General features: G+C 45.1%; 1 protein-coding gene across 3 annotated transcripts in view; it reads left to right on the top strand.

The window, feature by feature from the left end:
- LRRC18 (leucine rich repeat containing 18) overlaps positions 1 to 20,206 on the top strand; it is a 53,837-nt gene that overhangs the window by 24,919 nt on the left and 8,712 nt on the right. Inside the window, exon 1 of one of the 3 annotated variants that reach the window (XM_075842843.1) lies at positions 5,499 to 5,611. The exons of the other annotated variants lie outside the window; for them this stretch is intronic. Coding sequence (XP_075698958.1) covers positions 5,595 to 5,611 — 17 coding nt within the window. The 5' untranslated portion in view covers positions 5,499 to 5,594. Of the gene's footprint in view, positions 1 to 5,498; positions 5,612 to 20,206 lie in introns of those variants that run through there. 3 annotated transcript variants of the gene reach the window in all.

Genomic DNA, 20,206 nt, shown 5'->3' with positions numbered 1-20,206 from the left:
CAGAGCAAACATCCAAGTCCACACAGGACAGAAAACACAAGGTGGGCACTATGTCACTATATGTGAGCCAGACGTCCTTTTGTAGGGAGGGGCTCTAGTTAATTAGTGTTTAATTTGATTAAATTAAAAATTCCATCTGGCCTACTAGTACATTATTGTGCTGATGGTGGTACGTGAGGGAAACTCCATCTTCCCCAGCAATGTGAAATCTTTCTCTATTGAAAAGTAGGGCACTGTTCACACCACGTCTTCATCAACATGGCTAAAGTGGGGGGAGGGGGGGAGACCATATGCAGGATAAGCGCCACTGTAGGTCTGTAGATGACGGGGGAGTGGATATTTTATAACTAGACAAATTTGTAATTCAGAATCCTAGGAAACTTGGGTTAAGTTGGAGCTCTAATAATGCCCTGTTGTATGTCACCCACATTTCCCACAAAACAGTTAGTGTATGTTCACACACTAAACAAAAAACGGCTGTAAAATACGGAGCTGTTTTCAAGGGAAAACAGCCTCTGATTTTCAAATGTTTTTTAAGCATCAAATGTTTTTTGATGCGTTTTTTGAGCCTACTGACCCAATGAAAAACGGCTCAAGAAGTGACATGCACTTCTCAAACGGACACGTAATAAAACGCCCCGTTGGAACGAAACAGTTTTTCCCATTGAAATCAATGGGCAGATGTTTGGAGGCGTTCAGCTTCTGTAATTTCAGCTGAAAAACGGCTGAAAATAAGCTGTGTGAACAGACCCTTAGGCATACCTCCCAACCGTCCCGATTCCGGCGGGACAGTCCCGGTTTCTCACCGCTGTCCCGCCGCCCCGCCCGGTCTTCAAAATGTCCCGCTGGGCGCTGCATCAAAACAGCTGATCGCTGCTGACTGCAGCAGCGATCAGAAGAAGGCAGGAGTCTTGCGGCGGTGTTCTCACTGGGATCAATGCCGGCCCGGGAGTGGACCAGTCCAGTCACCTGACCTGTCATCTGAGCTCACCGGTCAGGTGACTGGACTGATCCACTCCCGGGCTGGCATCGACACCAGTGAGAACGCCGCTGCAAGACTCCTGCCTTCTTCTGACGGGGAGTGAAAGCAGAGTGCATGTGAGGAGGAGGGTCTTTTTTTGCTCCCTGTAGGAGTCGGAATCCCCAATCCCCGGCCGGGGATTGGGGATTCCGCTACAGGAGAAGTGAGTGACTACACTGTCCATATATGGACACAGCGACGTCACTCACTTCTGAAGCGGAATCCCCGACCCTATGGCCGGGGATTCCGCTACAGGAGAAGTGAGTGGCTACACTATCTATATATAGACACAGCGACGTCACTCACTTCTGAGGCGGAATCCCCGACCCTATGGCCGGGGATTCCGCTACAGGAGAAGTGAGTGACTACACTGTCCATATATGGACACAGCGACGTCACTCACTTCTGAAGCGGAATCCCCGACCCTATGGCCGGGGATTCCGCTACAGGAGAAGTGAGTGGCTACACTATCCATATATAGACACAGCGACGTCACTCACTTCTGAGGCGGAATCCCCGACCCTATGGCCGGGGATTCCGCTACAGGAGAAGTGAGTGACTACACTGTCCATATATGGATACAGTGACGTCACTCACTTCTGAAGCGGAATCCCCGACCCTATGGCCTGGGATTCCGCTACAGGAGAAGTGAGTGGCTACACTATCCATATATAGACACAGCGACGTCACTCACTTCTGAGGCGGAATCCCCGACCCTATGGCCGGGGACTCCGCTACAGGAGAAGTGAGTGACTACACTGTCCATATATGGATACAGTGACGTCACTCACTTCTGAAGCGGAATCCCCGACCCTGTGGCCGGGAATTCCTCCCCAGGAGAAGTCAGTGACTACACTGTCCATATATGGACATTGAAGTCAGTGACTTCTCCTTGAAAGGGGGGGGGGGATGGGTGCAACTTACAGGGGGCTGTGTGGCATTACCTACAGGGGACTTGGTGGCATTACATACAGGGAGCTGGGTGGCATTACCTACAGGGGGCTGGGTGGCATTAACTGCAGGGGGCTGGGTGGCATTACATACAGGGGGCTGGGTTGCATTACCTTCAGGGGGCTGGGTGGCATTACCTTCAGGGGGCTGGGTGGCATTACATACAGGGGGCTGGGTGGCATTACCTGCCGGGGGCTGGGTGGCATTACCTGCAGAGGGCTGGGTGGCATTACATACAGGGGGCTGGGTGGCATTACCTGCCAGGGGCTGGGTGGCAATACCTGCAGAGGGCAGGCTGGCATTACATACAGGGGGCTGGGTGGCATTACCTGCAGGGGGCTGGGTGGCATTACATACATGGGGCTGGGTGGCATTACCTTCAGGGGGCTGGGTGGCATTACCTACAGGGGGTTGGGTGGCATTACCTACAGGGGGCTGGGTGGCATTCCCTACCAGGGGGGCTGTGGCATTATGTACAGAGGGCTGTGTGTGGCAACAAATTGAAATGAAATTCATCCGATTTTAAAACGGACAGGGAAAAAAACGCATGCAAAACGGGTCAAAATAGGCCGTTACAAAACGGCAACACGGCCCGGAACGGAATCGGAACGGATGCAAAACGACCGTTTTTATCGTCCGACACTCGGACCCTGTTGTGTGAATAAGGCCTAAGGGGCTGTGTGTTGCGCTACCTACAGGGGAGCTGTGTCTGGAGCTATCTACAGGGGGGCTGTGTCTGGAGCGATCTACAGGGGGCTGTATCTGGAACTATCTACAGGGCGGCTGTGTCTGGCGCTATGTACAGGGGGGCTGTGTGTGGAGCAATATACAGGGGGGCTGTGTGTTGCGCTATGTACAGGGGGGCTGTATCTGGCGCTATGTACACGGGGCTGTATCTGGAGCTATCTACAGGGGGGCTGTGTGTGGCACTATGTACAGGGGGGCTGTGTGTGGAGCTATCTACAGGGGGGCTGTGTGTGGAGCTATCTACAGGGGGGCTGTATATGGCGCTATGTACAGGGGGCTGTGTGGAGCAATCTACAGGGGGGCTGTATGTGTGGAGCTATGTATAGGGGGGCTGTGTGTGTGGAGCTATGTATAGGGAGGCTGTGTGTGTGGAGCTATGTATAGGGGGGCTGTGTGTGGAGCGATCTTGGCTCTGGTGGATGATTTTTCCATTGACCGGTACCAGAGTTACACAACTGGAAAAAAAAATCCCCATCATGCAACTCTGCTACCTGTCAATTGAAAAGTCATCCACCACAGGGTCTCTCTCTTGACTTTCATTGTTCGCAGCCTTTAGGTTTGTCCTGCAGCTGCTGCTGCCGCCGTGATGAGCAAATGTTCTACCCAAGATAGGAAAAGTAACATAAAGACGACATAACCGGATCCATAATATCTGTGATACCCAGACAGTCTAAAGATCCGCAGTGAGAATGAGCGCGCGTTATTTGCAGAAGGATCTGGCCGCGATTTGATGTGTTGATGCCGGATATTGGGCGTGGTTAGGGGACGTGGCATAAAATGTCCCTCTTTTCCGAATTCAAAAGTTGGGAGGTATGCCTTAGGGTATGTTCACGTGGCTTGTATACAGGCTGAATTTGGAGCAGAAAAGCCTCGTTTTCCGCTCCAAAATACACTTGAAATACGCCTGCAAACAGTTTCCTATTGATTTAAATTGGAAATACACAGTGCTGTTTACCTGAGGCTTATTTTTACGCTGCTGAATTAAAAAAAACGCCTCGTAAAAAGGAGCATGTCACTTCTTGAGCCGTTTTAGTAGCTGTTTTTCATTGTGTCAATGGAAAAACAGCTCCAAAAAATCGCCTCCAAAAACTTTTTCAGCTACAAAAACGGCTGAAAATCAGAAGCTGTTTTCCCTTGAAAACAGCTCTGCCATTTTCAGCCGTTTTTGATTTTGCGTGTGAACATACCCTTAGGCCCCATGCACACAACCGTGTTCGGTCCGTAATGTACGGTCCGCATGTCGGCCGTATGTACCGGACCGAACACAGTGCAAGGAGCCGGGCTCCTAGCATCATAGTTATCTATGACGCTAGGTGTCACTGCCTCGTTGCGGGAAAACTGTCTCGTACTGTAATCATGTTTTCAGTACGGGACAGTAGTTCTGTGGACAGGCAGTGACATCTAGCGTCATAGATAAGTATGATGCTAGGAGCCCGGCTCCCTGCAGTGTGCTCGGTCCGGGACATGCGGCCGACATGCGGACCGTATATCACGGACCGAACACGGTCGTGTGCATGGGGCCTTAGGGGCGTATACGCTAATAAATTGACCTGCGGTGCGGAAGTTAAATCCACAGCATGTCAATTTATGCTGAGTTTTTTGTTGCAGGTTTTCCCCATTGAATTCAATAGGGATGCAAAACTGCAACAGAAAGCCAAAGGCTGCGACTTTTGCGGGGGAATTACAGAAAATACTTCTTCCTGCAGTCCGGCCCCCTGAGATGATGTTGCATCCCATGTGACTGCTGCAGCCAATCACAGGCTGCATCGTCACATGGCCTGCAACGTCATCTTAGGAGGCTGGACTATGCGCAGATAAGAGGGAGGGGGTTAAGTATGAAAGTTTTTTTTCTCGCAGCGGAAACGCAGTTTGAAAAACCGCTCCACAATGTGGTGCTTTTTTTTCGGACGGAAGGTGCAGGATCACACACACAGTTTTGATGCCGTTTTTGTCTCAGTATTTTGAGCCATAGACAGCAGTGGATCCATATGGAACAAAATGTATGAAGAAAAGACGGATGCATCTCCTTTCTTTTGTATCCACTCCTGTGTTTGGCTCAAAAACCTGAGCCAAAAACTGCATCAAAACTCTGTATGTGATCCTGGCCTTACTATGTTTTTACGGCCTTTTATTGAATTTTCTTTCTGTACACATCACTTTTGAAGGCCCTGTTCACACAGAGTTTTTTGCAGGCAGAAAAAATCTGCTTCAATTCCTTCAGGAAATTTGAGGCAGATTTGAAACTGCCTGCGCTTTTTTTCTGTGGTTTTCGCGGCATTATTCGCCCGCGGCTATTGAAGCTAATGCAAGGTCCGCGGGCAAAAAACGTAGCGAAAAACCCTCGGAAACTACAGAAGAAAGGACATGCCGCTTTTTTTCCCCCAAAAGTTGCCTGGGAAAAAAAGCTCCTTTGCCTCCCATTCAAATAAATTTTTGGCCGTCTTTTGGCACTGATTCCGAAGCGGGTTCAACGTCAAAATCATCGCCAAAGAACTCTGTGTGAACTGACCCTAAGTTTGTATTTCTTCTGCGTGTAGCTGGTTGCTTTCTCCAGAATTATCCTGCAGCAGACAGACCACTTGGGCTCAGAAGACCCTTTCTTCTATCATAATTTTAGCATATATAAAAATGTACAACAGCAAGTAAAAAACAAAAAAAAACTTTAAATAACAGGAAGAAATTGTAAGGACTGTCACAGCTACTATTCACATGGCTTGGGGATTTCACTTGAAGTGTGTTTACATTCACGCTGTGTGAGTTACCTTTATTGCAGCAGCTTCTTAACAACAATGTTTATAGCAACGGAGGAGCAGAAAGAGCTAAGACGCCAGATAAAGTGTCCAAGGGAACATAAAGAAAGCGTCGAGAGAACCATATGCATCCTTCTGTAAGGTATTATCTAAAAAGGGGGAGATCAAGGGTACATTTATATTGTGATTTAGCCAAAACCACCTAAAATATTCACACACGGCAGATTTGTTGCCTAAATTTTTGTGATGGAAAATCTGTTCCATACATCTCAATGGTGCCGTTTCTTCAGCATGTGTGTATGTGATTTTAACAAACCCATTCAGGTGAATGGGACAAATCTGCCACGTGTCGCTATACCCTTAGGGTGGGGTGGGACAGGAAGAGGCTTCTATAAGGTCTACGGAAGTTCTGGAACATTGTGTCTTAGGTTGTATGTATTTAAGAGTCAGCAAAGATGGTGAATATTGGACCAAATTTATTACATGACATGATCCTTTCTTCATGGCAGATGACGATATACTAAAAATGGTTCACATCTTAAACTGGGTGCATTAGGGTGGATTCACACAATTCCCCAACCAAGTCATGTATAGCATTAAAAATCCGCCGCAGATTGTAGGCATGCTGAGGATTTTCATGCCCTATCTGTCTAGTGATATCCGCCGCAAAATTTGGTACCAACAACAGATTTTTAGGCCGGTTCCATAGCATAATTAGTATGCGATGTGTGACAACTCTTTGCTACTTTCTAAACTTTACAGGAATGTATAAAATTGTCTAAGTAGCATAATAAATTTGGTAAAACATTTTTTTACACAATTTGCAATAGAATTCAGGTACATTTTGAATTTTCCCCATTGTTTTTCTTTTTAGCTTAAAACATTTACAATCCGTGACCGTAGATAAAAAACATTTTGTCACGACCTGAGCGTCTTCTACTTCGGAATCGGAGGAGTAAACATTTTTTTAAAACGTAATGTTTATTAAAGTTTTTTTTTGGGACTCTAATATTGCTGGTGTATCCTTTGCACTAGGCCATCAATATTGGATTGGCAAGGATCAGACTCCCAGCCCCCCCTTTATTGCATTTCCCAACGCGTACGTAGAACATACATACTGAATGCGGTGTGAACATAGCCTCATAAAGATAAAGCAAGTCCCAGTCAGAAAGAGACTATGTAAAGGACAGGAGCTTCTTTAAGGTACGAACACACAGGGCGGATACGCTGCATAAAGTACACAGCGTATCTCTCCTAGAAGCCGCAGGAAAACCCGCCGAAAATTGTGGTGCGGGTTTCCGGGTGGCATGTGCGCTTCAGAAATCCTGCAGGAAAAAAAAAAAGATTTTATACTTACCCCGGCCGTAATCCTTACAGCCCTTTATTAACAACATATAAATGTAACATTTACATAAATTACAATTTAAAGGAGAGGTGTAGTCATTGTGAGGGTGCCAAATAATACCACATTCAGCCCAAACTTTTTACCCTTAGCCTCAATCACTGCCACGAGGGCACCCAAACACCATGGGTCTGACCCGTATTTAAATTTCACTATACTCTGAGCTCACCCTAGAGAATCCAAATCCACCATTATGTGAATCACGTTCCCTCTTTTTCTTTCGTCATCTCTCAACATGACTCATGCAAAATGCTGCTGTAACACTTAAAACTTACTCCTAAGGCTCCATACGGGAAAAGAGAACCTGGCTTTAAATCACCCGTAACCCTAGCTCCACCTCAACAATTAACTGGTAAGTACCACCCCTTAAATTAACCCTTACCTAGCCTTGTACACCACCCCTGTCATGTTTTGCTCCGCTAATTCTTTGCTATGTTCACTCTTTTCTTGGCGTCTGAAGGAGCAGCTCATTCTAGCACAAGTAAATAGTAGTATAGTACATGTATTTCTATTCTGTACCTCAGAGAGGCGCTACTAGACAGCCAAACAGTGCATAAACTTGGGTAATAAGCACCCTTTCATTGGCTCAATTTACCCCATAGTTCATAAACTTTTTACCAGTGAAATGCGCACTCCGATTGGTTGGATCTTCTAACCAATTACATGCACCGGAGATTGGAGCTGCCTGTGGCATTGTAAGTTTGAAGTTATAAAGGCCAAGGAAAGCCATTGTAAGTTAAAAATGTTGTAACCTAAGGCCATTGTAATGTTTGTTTGGTTTTAGCAGACGCATAAGGCCGGGTTCCCACGTAGCGTAAATGCTGCGGAATTTCCGCAATGGAATTGTGTGCAGCAAGCAGCTGGAACAGTAGCAGCAAAGAGGATGAGATTTAGAAAATCTCATGCCCACGCTGTGGAAACAAACCGCAGCATAAACGTTAATAAATTTACCTGCAGCGGAATTTAATTCATGTCAATTTAAGTTGCATTTTTGTTGATTTTCTGTTGCGGGTTATCCCCATTAAATTCATAGGGGATGTAAAACCTGCAACAGAAAGTTCAAAACCTGCAACAGTGCTGTGACTTTTGCGGCGTAATCGCAACTTCAGAAAACCTCAAAAAACATACTTACCCAGAACGCCCTTCTTCCTGCAGTCCGACCTGGAACCTGCAGTTCATTCCGTCCCAAAGATAGCACCGCATTGTGGTGCGTTTTCTCAAACGAATTTCTGCTGCGGAAGAAAGCGCTCATACTTACCCCCTCCGTCTTCTCTGTGCGTAGTCCGGCCTCCTGATGACGTTTCATCCCTTGTGACCGCTGCAGCCAGTCACCGCTGCAGCCAGGGCGGAATGAACTGCAGGTTCCAGGTCGGACACGCTGCATGATTTTTACGCAGCGTATCCGACCCGTGGGAACCCGGCCTTAGATTATATTCACACGTGGGAGATTTGTTACAGAATTTTCTGTCCCATTCATATAAATGGGGTGTAATGGATTTGCCTGACACAGCTTCTTTGTCGACGCCCGTGGTTAATCAGCCTGCATCTGTGCCTAGGTCTGTTAGAGTGACTCGATCTGCTACCACTCAGGCTGGGAGGCTGAGGAGTGGGAGAACCTATCACAGCCTGGCCAGACGGAGCTAGCTCCCGCCCTCTGTCTATTTATACCTTCATTTCCTGCTCCTCCTTTGCCTGTGATTCTGTCTGGTTTCCTGGCTCTGCTGCTCCTGCAAATACTATTGACCTCTGCTTCAAATTGACCCTGGCTTTACTGACTACTCTCCTGCTCTGCGTTTGGTACCTCGTACACTCCTGGCTTGACTCGGCTCGTTCACTACTCTTTTTGCTCACGGTGTTGCCGTGGGCAACTGCCCCATTTCCCTTAGCTTCTGTATACCCTTGTTTCTTGGTCTGTCATGCACTTATTGAGCGTAGGGACCGTCGCCCAGTTGTACGCCGTCGCCTAGGACAGGCCGTGCAAGTAGGCAGGGACTGAGTGGCGGGTAGATTAGGGCTAACCTGTCTGTCTCCCTACCCCGTCATTACATAATCACAGGCCCATATACCTTTTCTACCCTGGTCCCTGACACACTATGGACCCCCTCGAGGCCCTGGCTCAGCAAATACAGGGTCTTTCCCTACAGGTCCTGGACCTGGCTCAGAGGTGCAACCAGCGTGATGCTACCCTGGTAGTGCCCCTCACCTCACCTCTAGAAACCCACCTCAAGTTGCCTGACCGGTTCTCAGGGGACCGGAAGACTTTTTTCTCCTTCCGGGAGAGTTGTAGGCTCTATTTCCGTTTAAGGCCCCACTCCTCAGGTTCTGAGAACCAGCGAGTGGGTATAATTATGTCCCGTCTCCAGGAAGGGCCCCCAGGAATGGGCCTTGTACTTGGCTCCTGACGCCCCTGAACTTTCGTCTGTTGATTTTTTTTTCCGCTCTCGGGCATCTATGACGGGACTGACAAGACTGCCTTTGCCGAGAGTCAGCTGGTGACCTTACGTCAGGGTAAGAGACCCGTTGAGGAGTACTATTCTGACTTTAGGAAGTGGTGTGTAGCTTCTCGGTGGAATGACCCTGCCCTGAGGTGTCAGTTTAGATTGTGTCTGTCGAACGCCCTGAAAGACCTGTTAGTTAGTTATCCCTCTTCGGACTCTTTAGATCAGGTTATGGCTTTAGCGGTACGTCTTGACCGACGTCTCAGGGAACGACGACTCAAACGTTTATGTGCCTTTTCCTCTGATGGCTCCAGAGGTTCCGTTACTTCGTTCTTCCACGCAAAACTCGGATGAACCTATGCAACTCGGGGCCTCCGTGTCTCCCCAATAACGTAGAGAGTTCCGCAGGAAGAATGGTCTCTGCTTCTACTGTGGGGATGACAAGCATCAAGTGAACGACTGTCCTAGGCGAAAGAATAAGCAGCCGTAAAACTTCCGCGCCTAAGTGACCATCGGGGAGGTCGCTTGGGTGCACAGGTATTTCCTGTAAATATGAAGCCTAATAAAATCTTGCTTCCCTTTCAGGTCTCGGTGGTAGATCTGCCACCGGCAGTGCCTTCGTGGACTCAGGGTCTTCTGCTAATATTATTTCTGTGGAATTTGCTATGTCTCTAGCTATGCCTTTGATTGATTTGCCTAAACCTGCCCCAGTAGTGGGTATCAACTCCACTCCACTTGTTAAATGGTTATTTTACGCAGCATACCCCTGTATTTGAACTCATGGTTGGCTCCATGCATTTGGAGCAGTGTCCTGTGTTGGTGATGCAGGGATTATCGTCCGATTTTGTTTTAGGCCTCCCTTGGTTGCAGATGCATAATCCCACATTTAACTGGAATACTGGGGATCTTACTAAATGGGTTAATGAATGCATGACTTCCTGTTTTTCTATTAATTTGGTTTCTCTCGCTGAGGAGGTGAACACTCTACCTGAGTTTATTCAGGACTTCGCTGATGTTTTTTCTAAAAAAGCCTTCGAAGAGTTACCTCCTCATAGAGAGTACAATTGCACAATCGATTTGGTACCAGGAGCTAAGCTCCCTAAAGGTAGGATATTTATTCTCTCTTGTCCTGAATGTGAAGCCATGAGAGAATATATCCAGGAAAACCTGGCCAAGGGTTACATCCGCCCCTCTACATCTCCGGTAGGTGCTGGCTTCTTCTTCGTAGGGAATAAGGATGGTGGTCTTAGGCCATGCATCGATTGCCAGAACTTGAATAAGGTCACTGTAAGGAACCAATATCCCCTTCCTTTGATTCCTGATCTCTTCAATGAGGTTCCCCCTGAGCCCAATGGTTCTCTAAGTTTGATCTTCGGGGGGCTTATAACCTTATCCGAATCAGGGAAGGGGATGAGTGGAAGACTGCGTTTAACATGCCCGAAGGTCCTTTAGAATACCTCGTCATGCCCTTTGGGTTGTGTAATGCTCCCGCGGTCTTCCAGAATTTCATAAATGAGGTTTTAAGAGACTACCTGGGGGTATTTCTTGTAGTGTACCTTGATGATATACTTGTGTTTTCCAAGGACTGGTCCTCCCACATTGAGCATGTCAGGAAGGTGCTCCAAACCCTTAGGGAAAACAAACTTTTTGCTAAAACTGAAAAATGTGTGTGTGTGTTTGGGGTACAGGAGATACCATTTTTGGGTCAAATCCTCACTCCTCATGAATTCCGCATGGACCCTGCCAAGGTCCAGGCTGTGGCGGAATGGGTCCAACCTGCCTCCCTGAAGGCTTTACAGTGCTTCCTGGGGTTTGCTAATTATTACAGGAGATTTATTGCTAACTTCTCGGTCATCGCTAAGCCTCTTACGGACCTTACTCGCAAAGGTGCTGATCTCCTCCACTGGCTTCCGGAGGTGGTTCAGGCTTTTGAGGTCCTTAACCCCTTAACGCTCCAGGACATACTATTATGTCATGGTAAGTGCATCGTTCGCGCTCCATGACATAATAGTATGTCATGGAGTAAACACGGCGCCGTTCGCGCGGCGCGCGTTCATGAGCTGTGATAGCTGCTGTTTCCGACAGCAGACTATCACTGCTCAATGTGCCGGGACCGATCGCGGAGCTCCCCCGCCGATTAACCCCTCAGAAGCCGCGTTCAATAGCGATCGCTGCTTCTTAGGGGTTAATCCGCCATCGCCGGCCTGCTACACGATAGCGGCCGGCGATGGTGACTATGGCAACCGGACACCAAACAATGGCGTCCGGCTATGCCATAGACGGAAACCTAGTGGGTCCTGACAACGTCAGGACCCACTATGCTTGCTGTCAGTGAGTAGCTGACAGTTCTAATACACTGCACTACGCATGTAGTTCAGTGTATTAGAATAGCGATCAGGGCCTCCTGCCCTCAATCCCCTAGTGGGACAAAGTAATAAAGTTAAAAAAAAGTTAAAAAAAGTTGTGTAAAAATAAGAAAATAAAAGTTTTAAAAGTATTAAAAGTAAAAATCCCCCTTTTTCCCTTATCAGTCATTTATTATTAATAAAAATATATAAACAAACAAATAAACTATACATAATTGGTATCGCCGCGTCCGTAACGGCCTGAACTACAAAATTATTTTGTTATTTATCCCGCACGGTGAACGCCGTAAAAAAAAATAATAATAAACCGTACCACAATAACAATTGTTTGGTCACTTCACCTCCCAAAAAATGGAATAAAAAGAGATCAAAAAGTCGCATGTACCTAAAAATGGTACTGATGGAAACTACAGTTCGTTACGCAAAAAATAAGTCCTCGCACGGCTTTATTGATTGAAAAATAAAAACGTTCTGGCTCTTAGAATAAGGTAACACAAAAAGTGAATGATTGTTTACAAAACGTATTTTATTGTGCAAACGCCATAAGACATAAAAAAAAACTATAAACATCTGGTATCGCCGTAATCGTATCGCCCCGCAGAATAAAGTGAATATGTCATTTATAGCGCACGGTGAACGCTGTAAAAAAAATAGAATAAAAAAACAATAGTAGAATTGCTGTTTTTTAGTCACCGCGCCACCTAAAAATAGAATAAAAACTGATCAAACAGCCGCATGCACCCCATGAAAACTGCAATGGATTCCTCAAGGGGTCTAGTTTCCAAATTGGGGTCACTTTTGGGGGGTTTCCAATGTTTTGGCACCACAAGACCTCTTCAAACCGGACATGGTGCCTAATAAAAAAGAGGCCTCAAAATCCACTAGGTGCTCCTTTGCTTCGGAGGCCGGCGCTTCAGTCCATTACCGCACTAGGGCCACATGTGGGATATTTCTCAAAACTGCAGAATCTGGGCAATACGTATTGAGTTGCGTTTCTCTGATAAATCCTTTTGTGTTATAAAAAAAATGGTATAAAGAGGATTTTCTGACAAAAAAAAAAATGTACATTTCACCTCTACTTTGCTCTAAATTTCTGTGAAACACCTAAAGGCTTCAAAAACTTTCTAAATGCTGTTGTGAATACTTTGAGGGGTCTAGTTTCTAAAATGGGGTGTTTGATAGGCGTTTCTAATATATGGGCCCCTTAAAGCAACTTCAGAACTGAACTAGATGAGCCTTAAGAATAATTTTAAAGAACTAGGCTACAAGCTGAAGGGAAGGACCTCCAAGGTTGTATTCTCAGGAATACTGCCTGTGCCATGCGCATCACAGGAAAGACAGCTGGGGATCTTAGGGAGTTAAATGCATGGCTGAAGTCTTGGTGTTGAGGAGAAGGATTTGGGTTCCTAGAGCACTGGGCTGACTTTTCATTGGGGTACAAACTGTATTCTGCAGATGATTTGCACCTAAATGGAAGGGGGTCCGCTGTGCTGGGGGAGAGAATTCTAGCTGGGGTGGCAGAGTATTTAAACTAGGGCTGAGGAGGGAGGTCAATGTAGAAAAAAAAGGGGTAGCCAGGTTAGAGAGGGGTCAGACTATATTGGTGGGGGGAGAAACAGAATGTGGGGAGAGGACTAGACAACAAGATAAGGAGATCCTTTCGTTACAAAACATGAGTGTAAATAAAAAGGCCCGATTAATGTCAAATCACATTTCTGATAATAAAAGTGAAAAACTGACAGGCAAGTTAAAGTGTATGTTCACAAATGCCAGAAGTCTAGCAAGCAAAATGGGGGAGCTGGAGGCCTTGATACTGGAAGAAAATATAGATATAGTTGGTGTTGCTGAAACATGGCTGGACTCTTCACATGACTGGGCTGTAAATCTACAGGGTTTTACACTTTTTCGTAAAGACAGGACAAATAGGAAAGGTGGTGGTGTATGTCTGTATGTGAGAAGTGATATGAAGGCGAGTGTGAAAGAGACAATAGTGGGTGAAGACTGTGAGGAGGTTGAAACCTTGTGGGTGGAACTAGAAAGGGAGGTAAACACTGAAAAAATTACTTTTGGTGTAATCTATAGACCCCCCAATATAACTGAGGAGATGGAAGGTCAGATATATAAACAGATGGAGCGGGCTGCACAGGCGGGTACTGTAGTGATAATGGGAGATTTTAATTTCCGGGATATTAATTGGTGTCATGGTTCGGCTTCAACTGCAAAGGGGAGACATTTCCTCAACCTGTTGCAGGAAAATTTTATGGGCCAGTTTGTGGAAGACCCGACTAGAGGTGAAGCTCTGTTGGATCTGGTCATTTCTAATAATGCAGATCTTGTTGGGAATGTCAATGTTCGTGAAAACCTCGGTAACAGTGATCATAATATAGTTAAATTTTACCTATACTGTAAAAAACAAACGCAGGCTGGGAGGGCAAAAACATTTAATTTTAAGAAAGCCAATTTCCCCAGGATGAGGGCTGCAATTCAGGATATAGACTGGGAAGAACTAATGTCAAATAATGGAACAAATGATAAATGGGAGATTTTCAAATCTACTTTGAGTTATTATAGTGCAAAATTTATTCCTACAGGTAATAAGTATATACGACTCAAATTAAACCCCACATGGCTTACACCTTCTGTGAAAGGGGCAATACATGACAAAAAAAGGGCATTTAAAAAATACAAATCTGAGGGTACAGCTGTAGCCTTTGTAAAATATAAAGAGCTTAATAAAATCTGTAAAAATGTAATAAAATTAGCAAAAATACAAAATGAAAGGCAGGTGGCCAAGGATAGTAAAACAAATCCTAAAAAATTCTTCAAGCATATAAATGCAAAAAAGCCAAGGTCTGAACATGTAGGACCCCTAGATAATGGTAATGGGGAGTTGATCACAGGGGATCAAGAGAAGGCAGAGTTACTAAATGGGTTCTTTAGTTCTGTATATACAACAGAAGAAAGAGCAGCTGATGTAGCCGGTGCCAGTGCTGTTAATATATCAGTTGATATACTGAATTGGATGAATGTAGAGATGGTCCAAGCTAAATAAAATAAAATAAATGTGCACAAGGCTCCGGGACCAGATGGGTTACACCCTAGAATTCTTAAAGAGCTTAGTTCAGTTATTTCTGTCCCCCTTTTCATAATATTCAGAGAATCTCTAGTGACTGGTATAGTGCCAAGGGACTGGCGCAGGGCAAATGTGGTGCCTATTTTCAAAAAGGGCTCTAGGTCTTCCCCGGGTAATTATAGACCAGTAAGCTTAACATCCATCGTGGGGAAAATGTTTGAGGGGCTATTGAGGGACTATATACAGGATTATGTGACAATAAATAGCATTATAAGTGACAGCCAGCACGGTTTTACTAAGGACAGAAGTTGTCAAACTAACCTAATCTGTTTTTATGAAGAGGTGAGCAGAAGTCTAGACAGAGGGGCCGCTGTGGATTTAGTGTTTTTGGACTTTGCAAAGGCATTTGACACTGTCCCCCATAGACGCCTAATGGGTAAATTAAGGACTATAGGTTTAGAAAATATAGTTTGTAATTGGATTGAGAATTGGCTCAAGGACCGTATCCAGAGGGTTGTGGTCAATGATTCCTTCTCTGAATGGTCCCCGGTTATAAGTGGTGTACCCCAGGGTTCAGTGCTGGGACCACTATTATTCAACTTATTTATTAATGATATAGAGGAAGGGATTAATAGCACTATTTCTATTTTTGCAGATGACACCAAGCTATGTAATATAGTTCAGACTATGGAAGATGTTCATGAATTACAGGCAGATTTAAACAAACTAAGTGTTTGGGCGTCCACTTGGCAAATGAAGTTTAATGTAGATAAATGTAAAGTTATGCATCTTGGTACCAACAACCTGCATGCATCATATGTCCTAGGGGGCGCTACACTGGCGGATTCACTTGTTGAGAAGGATCTGGGTGTACTTGTAAATCATAAACTCAATAACAGCATGCAGTGTCAATCAGCTGCTTCAAAGGCCAGCAGGATATTGTCGTGTATTAAAAGAGGCATGGACTCGCGGGACAGGGATGTAATAATGCCACTTTACAAAGCATTAGTGAGGCCTCATCTAGAATATGCAGTTCAGTTCTGGGCTCCAGTTCATAGAAAGGATGCCCTGGAGTTGGAAAAAATACAAAGAAGAGCAACAAAGCTAATAAGGGGCATGGAGAATTTAAGTTATGAGGAAAGATTGAAAGAATTAAACCTATTTAGCCTTGAAAAAAGAAGACTAAGGGGGGACATGATTAACTTATATAAATATATTAATGGCACATACAAAAAATATGGTGAAATCCTGTTCCTTGTAAAACCCCCTCAAAAAACAAGGGGGCACTCCCTCCGTCTGGAGAAAAAAAGGTTCAAGCTGCAGAGGCGACAAGGCTTCTTTACAGTGAGAACTGTGAATTTATGGAATAGCCTACCGCAGGAGCTGGTCACAGCAGGGACAGTAGATGGCTTTAAAAAAGGGTTAGATAATTTCCTAGAACAAAAAATTATTAGCTCCTATGTGTAGAAATTTTTCCTTCCCTTTTCCCTTCCCTTGGTTGAACTTGATGGACATGTGTCTTTTTTCAGCCGTACTAACTATGTAACTATGTAACTATGTAACTGGAACCTAAAAAAAGAAATAAATGAGGCAATACTTCGCTTCTCACATTATACTGATAATGAGCCGTGCCCACCCCGAGATGACCCAAGTTTTGACCGTTTGTATAAACGGAGACCCCTATTAGACCGTTTCAGTGCCCGGTTTTCCCAAGCATTCACCCCCGAGAAGTGTATTTCTATTGATGAGTCCCTGGTACATTTTAAAGGGAGGGTTCAATTCCGCCAGTACCTGCCGGGTAAGAGGGCAAGGTATGGCGTTAAGATGTATAAGCTGTGCGAGAGTGCATCAGGGTATACCTACAGATTTAGGATATATGAAGGAAAGGCCACCCCCAAACCAGACTGCATCCTGGACTACAATAGGTACATGGGAGGGGTGGACTTGTCAAATCAAGTCCTGAAGCCCTACAGCGCCATGCGGTGTGGTATAAGAAGCTGGCCGGGCACATCATACAGATGGCTTTGTACAATGCGTACATGCTACGTCGATGTGCAGGCCAGAGGGGAACTTTCCTGGAATTTCAAGATCTAATCTTTAGGGACCAGGAAGGGGGGGCACCCAGTACTTCTGGAAGCGAGGCCACACGCATCGTACCAGGGCAACACTTTCCAGGAGAAGTTCCCCAAACCGGTGGAAAGGGAAAGAGTCAAAAGAGGTGCAGAGTCTGCTATAAGAGGGGGATAAGGAAGGACACAATATACCAATGTGACACGTGTCCCAAAAAAACAGGGCTCTGTATAAAAGATTGTTTTAAAATGTATCATACATTCCTTGATTTTTAATTTACCCTGATGCACTCCGCACAGCTTACCCCCCTCATCTTTCCCTTCTGAGCCCTGCCGTATGCCCAGGCAGCTGATAACAGCCACATGTAGGGTATTGCCGTACCCAGGAGAACGCACATTACAATTTAAGGGGTGTATATCTCCGGTGGCGCATGCTGGGCACACTACATCGGACACTGACATGCCATATATATATATAAAATTGCAAATCTCACTCTGCACCATCTGCTGCGCATTATTTTTTACACAGTACCTGTGGGGTCAAAATGCTCACTACACCTCTAGATGAATGTCTTAAGGGGTGTAGTTTTTAAAATGGGGTCACTTCTCGGGGGTTTCAACTCTACTGGTACCTCAGGGGCTTCTGCATACATGACTTAGCACCAGAAAAGCTCCAGTAGGCCAAATGGTGGTCCTTTCCTTCTGAGCCCTCCCATGGGCCCAAACGGCAGTTTATCACCACAAATGGGGTATTGCCGCACAAAGGACAAATCGGGCAACAAAATGGGGTATGTTGTTCCTTGTGAAAATAAGAAATTTTGATCAAAAATGACATCTTATTGGAAAAAATATAATTTGTTTCATTTCACAGCCCAATTCAAATAGGTGCTGTGAAAAAACTGTGTGGTCAAAATGATAACAAAAACCATAAATGAATTCCTTGAGGGGTGTAGTTTCCAAAATGGGGTCACTTCTGGTGGGTTTCCATTGCTTTGATACCTCTGGGGCTCTGCAAATGCGACATGGCACCGAAAACCAATCCAGCATAATCTGGACTCCAACAAACACATAGCGCTCCTTTCCTTCTGAGCCCTCCAATGGGCTCAAACGGCAGTTTATCACCACAAATGGGGTATTGCCGCACTAAGGACAAATTGGGCAACAAAATGGGGTATGTTGTTTTCCCTGTGAAAATAAGAAATTTTGATCAAAAATGACATCTTATTGGAAAAAATATCATTTTTTTCATTTCACAGCCCAATTCAAATAGGTGCTGTGAAAAAACTGTGCGGTCAAAATGATAACAAAAACCATAAATGAATTCCTTGAGGGGTGTAATTTCCAAAATGGGGTCACTTCTGGTGGGTTTCCATTGTTTTGATACCTCAACACCTCTTCAAACCTGGCATGCTGCCTAAAATATATTCTAATAAAAAAGAGGCCTCAAAATGCACTAGGTGCTTCTTTGCTTCTGGGGCTTGTGTTTTAGTCCACGAGCGCAGTAGAGCCACATGTGGGACATTTCTAAAAACTGCAGAATCTGGACAATACATATTTAGTAGTATTTCTCTGGTAAAACCTTCTCTGTTACACAAAAATTTTTAATAAAATTGAAATTCAGCAGAAAAAATGAAATTTGCAAATTTCATTTCCACTTTGCTTTAATTCCTTTGAAATGCCTGAAGGGTTAAAAAACTTTCTATATGCTGTTTTGAATACTTTGAGGGGTCTAGTTTTTAAAATAGGGTGTTTTATGGGGGTTTCTAATACATAGGCCCCTCAAATCCACTTCAGAACTGAACTGGTACCTTCAAAAAAAGGCTTTTGACATTTTCTTAAGAATATGAGAAATTGCTGTTTATGTTCTAAGCCTTGCAACGTCCAAGAAAAATAAAATAATGTTCAAAAAACGATGCCAATCTAAAGTAGACATATGGGAAATATGAACTAGTAACTATTTTGGGTGGTATAACCGTCTGTTTTTCAAGCAGATACATTTAAATTCTGAAAAATGCTATTTTTTGTAAATTTTCTCTAAATTTTGCAATTTTTCACAAATAAAGACTGAATATATCGACCAAATTTTACCACGAACATGAAGCCCAGAGTGTCACGAGAAAACAATCTCAGAATCGCTTGGATAGGTTTAAGCATTCCGACGTTATTTCCACATAAAGTGAAATATGTCAGATTTGAAAAATGGGCTCTGAGCCTTAAGGCCCAAACTAGGCTGCGTCCTTAAGGGGTTAAGAGGTGCTTTGTCTCTGCCCCAGTGCTGATTCAGCCTAACCAAATGGAGCCTTTCATCGTGGAGGTTGACGCCTCCGAGGTGGGAGTGGGTGCTGTCTTGTCCCAGGGTACCAGGGGTCTTACCCATCTCCGTCCCTGTGCCTACTTCTCCAGGAATTCTCCCCCACTGAGAGTAACTATGACGTTGGCAACCGCGAACTCTTAGCCATTAAATGGGCATTTGAAGAGTGGCGCCACTTCCTGGATGGGGCTAGGCACCAGGTAACGGTCCTTACCGACCACAAGAATCTGGTTTTCCTAGAATCTGCCCGGAGGCTAAACCCAAGACAAGCTCGATGGGCGTTGTTTTTTACTAGATTCAACTGTGTGGTCATAGGGCTGGGTCTAAAAATATTAAAGCTGATGCACTGTTGCGTAGCTTCATGGCCAGCCCGCCTCCTGAGGAGGATCCTGCTTGTGTTTTGCCCCCAGGTATAATCATATCCTCTGTTGATTCTGACTTAGCCCTCGAAATTGCGGCTGATCAAGGTTCAGCTCCCGAGAACCTTCCTGAGAACAAGTTGTTTTTTCCCCTGCCATTCCGGCTAAGGGTACTCAGGGAGAATCATGACTCTGCACTATCTGGCCATCCAGGCATCCTGGGTACCAAACACTTCATTTCTAGAACCTATTGGTGGCCTGGGTTGCCTAAAGACGTTAAGGCCTACATCGTTTATTGTGAAACTTGTGCTAGGTCCAAGACTCCCAGGTCCCGACCAGCGGGCTTACTATTTTCTTTGCCCATTCCCCAGAGACCTTGGACCCATATCTCCATGGATTTTATCACCGATCTGCCTCCATCCCAAGGCAAGTCGATGGTGTGGGTTGTAGTAGACCGCTTCAGCAAGATGTCCCACTTTGTACCCCTCAACAAACTACCCAATGCCAAGACGTTAGCTACCTTGTTTGTCAAACACATCCTGTGTCTCCATGGGGTTCCTGTCAATATTGTTTCTGACAGAGGGGTACAATTTGTTTCATTGTTTTGGAGAGCCTTCTGTAAGAAGTTGGAGATTGATCTGTCCTTCTCCTCGGCCTTCCATCCTGAAACTAATGGCCAAACTGAGAGGACTAATCAGAATCAGAAAATCCGAATTTTC

Source organism: Rhinoderma darwinii, chromosome 11, assembly GCF_050947455.1.
Source record: "Rhinoderma darwinii isolate aRhiDar2 chromosome 11, aRhiDar2.hap1, whole genome shotgun sequence".
Lineage (NCBI taxonomy): Eukaryota > Metazoa > Chordata > Amphibia > Anura > Rhinodermatidae > Rhinoderma > Rhinoderma darwinii.
The sequence above is the reverse complement of the archived record's forward strand: the minus strand, read 5'-3'. Positions and strand labels throughout refer to the sequence as shown.